This window comes from Morus notabilis, unplaced genomic scaffold (genome assembly GCF_000414095.1).
Source record: "Morus notabilis unplaced genomic scaffold, ASM41409v2 Scaffold269, whole genome shotgun sequence".
Lineage (NCBI taxonomy): Eukaryota > Viridiplantae > Streptophyta > Magnoliopsida > Rosales > Moraceae > Morus > Morus notabilis.
In genome coordinates this window covers 604,125-606,077 of record NW_010363284.1, presented here as the reverse complement: position 1 = coordinate 606,077, position 1,953 = coordinate 604,125, and the positions used below count along the sequence as shown (strand labels likewise).

Genomic DNA, 1,953 nt, shown 5'->3' with positions numbered 1-1,953 from the left:
AATGAGAAATGAAACCACAACCTATTTTTATAAGTTCTCTCCATAATCAAATTACAGAATGATGTGAATTGGGGACACCAAGAAGTTGAATGCTTTATAAACTAACAAAAAAGATCAAAACTTCAATTACTTGATAGAATACTAACAAAAAAAAAATCTGCCAAAGGACTCAAATATGAAAAACATACTTGTTTAAGTCCAAAACCGCAGCCAAATCTCCAAAGTCATGGTTAATCAGTCCACTATTTGCTTTTCTTAACCTTCAGCTTTGTTCCTCCACTCTTCAACTTCCCAACACTCTCCTTCTTCCCCTTAGTTCCACCAGCCTCTCTGCTTTTAACCGCTTTGACCCGCGAAACATCCTCATCTGTCTTCTTCTCAACACTATTCTCCTTCTTCGCTTTACCAGACAACCCATCTCTCTTTCTTTTCGCGCCATCTTTATCCTTCACCGTCTTCGCCAACTTCTTCGACGGTTTCTCATCCGCCAACTCTCCCTTCTTCCTCTTCTTCCCCACCAACTCACCACTACCCAAATTCTCATTTTCACTGTCCTCCCCTTTAGCAATGTCCTCGCCGCCATTGTCATCGCCACCGAGCTCGTCCTCATCGTCCAAGGCCACTCCATGATTAACATCCATATACCGTACTTCATGAATTCTTCCCTTTTTCTTCTTCTTCCCCGCCTTCTCATCCTCACCAACTCTCTTATCCCCTTCCCCTTTCTCTGTCTTCTTCTCTTCGTCCTCCTTAATTCCCTCAATCTTCAACTTGATATCAGGCAACGCCTGATAAACCGGCAACGCCACAGACTCCAACAACTTCAAATGAAAAGACCTCACATTCCCCCACTTCCTCGGCACAATCTCCGCAATCCCATTAATCGCCGCCATCGCATTCTCCGCAATCTCCGCCGCCCCCATCGACGCCTTCGCAACCCGCACCACACTACACGTCCCGGTCCTCAGAAACAGCAGCGCCGAACCGCAGGCCTTCTCGATCTGCTCCTTCCAATTCTGATGCTTCAAGTCCACCGGCACCGGAATCTTCCTCTTCTTGAAGAAATGCTTCCCGAGCAACCTCGGCAGAAGCGGAACCACCCGCTTATCGGCGAAAAACATGTCGTACGAATCGCAGAGCTTCCGCTTCGCCTCGAAAGGCCGGTAATCGGACTTGAGCTTGGAGAGCTTGAGAACCTTCGAGACCGGGATTCCTTCGGACTTGATCTTTTTCATGGCGTCGTCCTTGGTGAGTCCGGATTTGGGGCGGTCGTCGATGAAGAGGCAGAGCTCGGAGGATTCGCCGGCGTGGAGTGGGTGGGGGAGAGGGATTTTGTGCGCGTTGATGCGGTCTTTGGAGGGGATTTTCTTTAGCGTTAGGATAAGGTAGACGAACTCGTCGTCGTCGAGAAGCTGGGGATTTTGGGTTTGGGACTTGGAATTCCGCCATTTGAGGAGGGAATTCACGGCTCTCTGCACCGTTTTGGGGCTCATTCTGGCATTTGCGTCGGTGGAAGAGGGTGGTGGAGGAGCTGCGTCCGCCATAGCCATGGAAGCGAACAGAAAGAGGAGGGAGGAGGAGGAATCTAGGGTTTTGTGGGTTTAGGGTTTTAAGAAACCGAAATGGCTTCGAGGTGGGGGGATATCAGAAATGGATATGTTAATGGACCGAGGATCCACAATGAATGAGAAGCACCGCCCGTGGGCCTAAGCAATTGTTGGGTCTGTTACAGCATTCAGTTGGGCCCGTAGAGAGTTTTTACCTTTTAATGGGTGAGAATATAATCCTTAAAAAAATGGAGAATTTAGCTTAATGGGTGAGAATTTTTACCTTTTAATTAATAATATTTTTAGTTAACTAACTATATTAGTAAAAGGGTTTTAAAAATTTAGACTCATACAATCTTAAAAATAAATTATGTAATTTTTTGTGGACATTTACACATTCAACAAA

The 1,953-nt window shown here is 46.4% G+C and overlaps 1 protein-coding gene across 1 annotated transcript; it reads right to left on the bottom strand.

Annotated features, from left to right (window-relative positions):
- Positions 1-1,614, bottom strand: LOC21404260 (ribosomal L1 domain-containing protein 1). Its single transcript, XM_010103865.2, has one exon. The coding sequence runs from the start codon at positions 1,548-1,550 to the stop codon at positions 243-245; it is 1,308 nt and encodes a 435-aa protein (XP_010102167.1). The 5' UTR covers positions 1,551-1,614; the 3' UTR covers positions 1-242.
- Between the last annotated feature and the right edge of the window lie 339 nt (positions 1,615-1,953).

Excerpts from the sequence above, each read along its gene's own strand:
- LOC21404260 (XM_010103865.2), bottom strand. The coding sequence starts at position 1,550 with ATGGCTATGGCGGACGCAGCTCCTCCACCACCCTCTTCCACCGACGCA.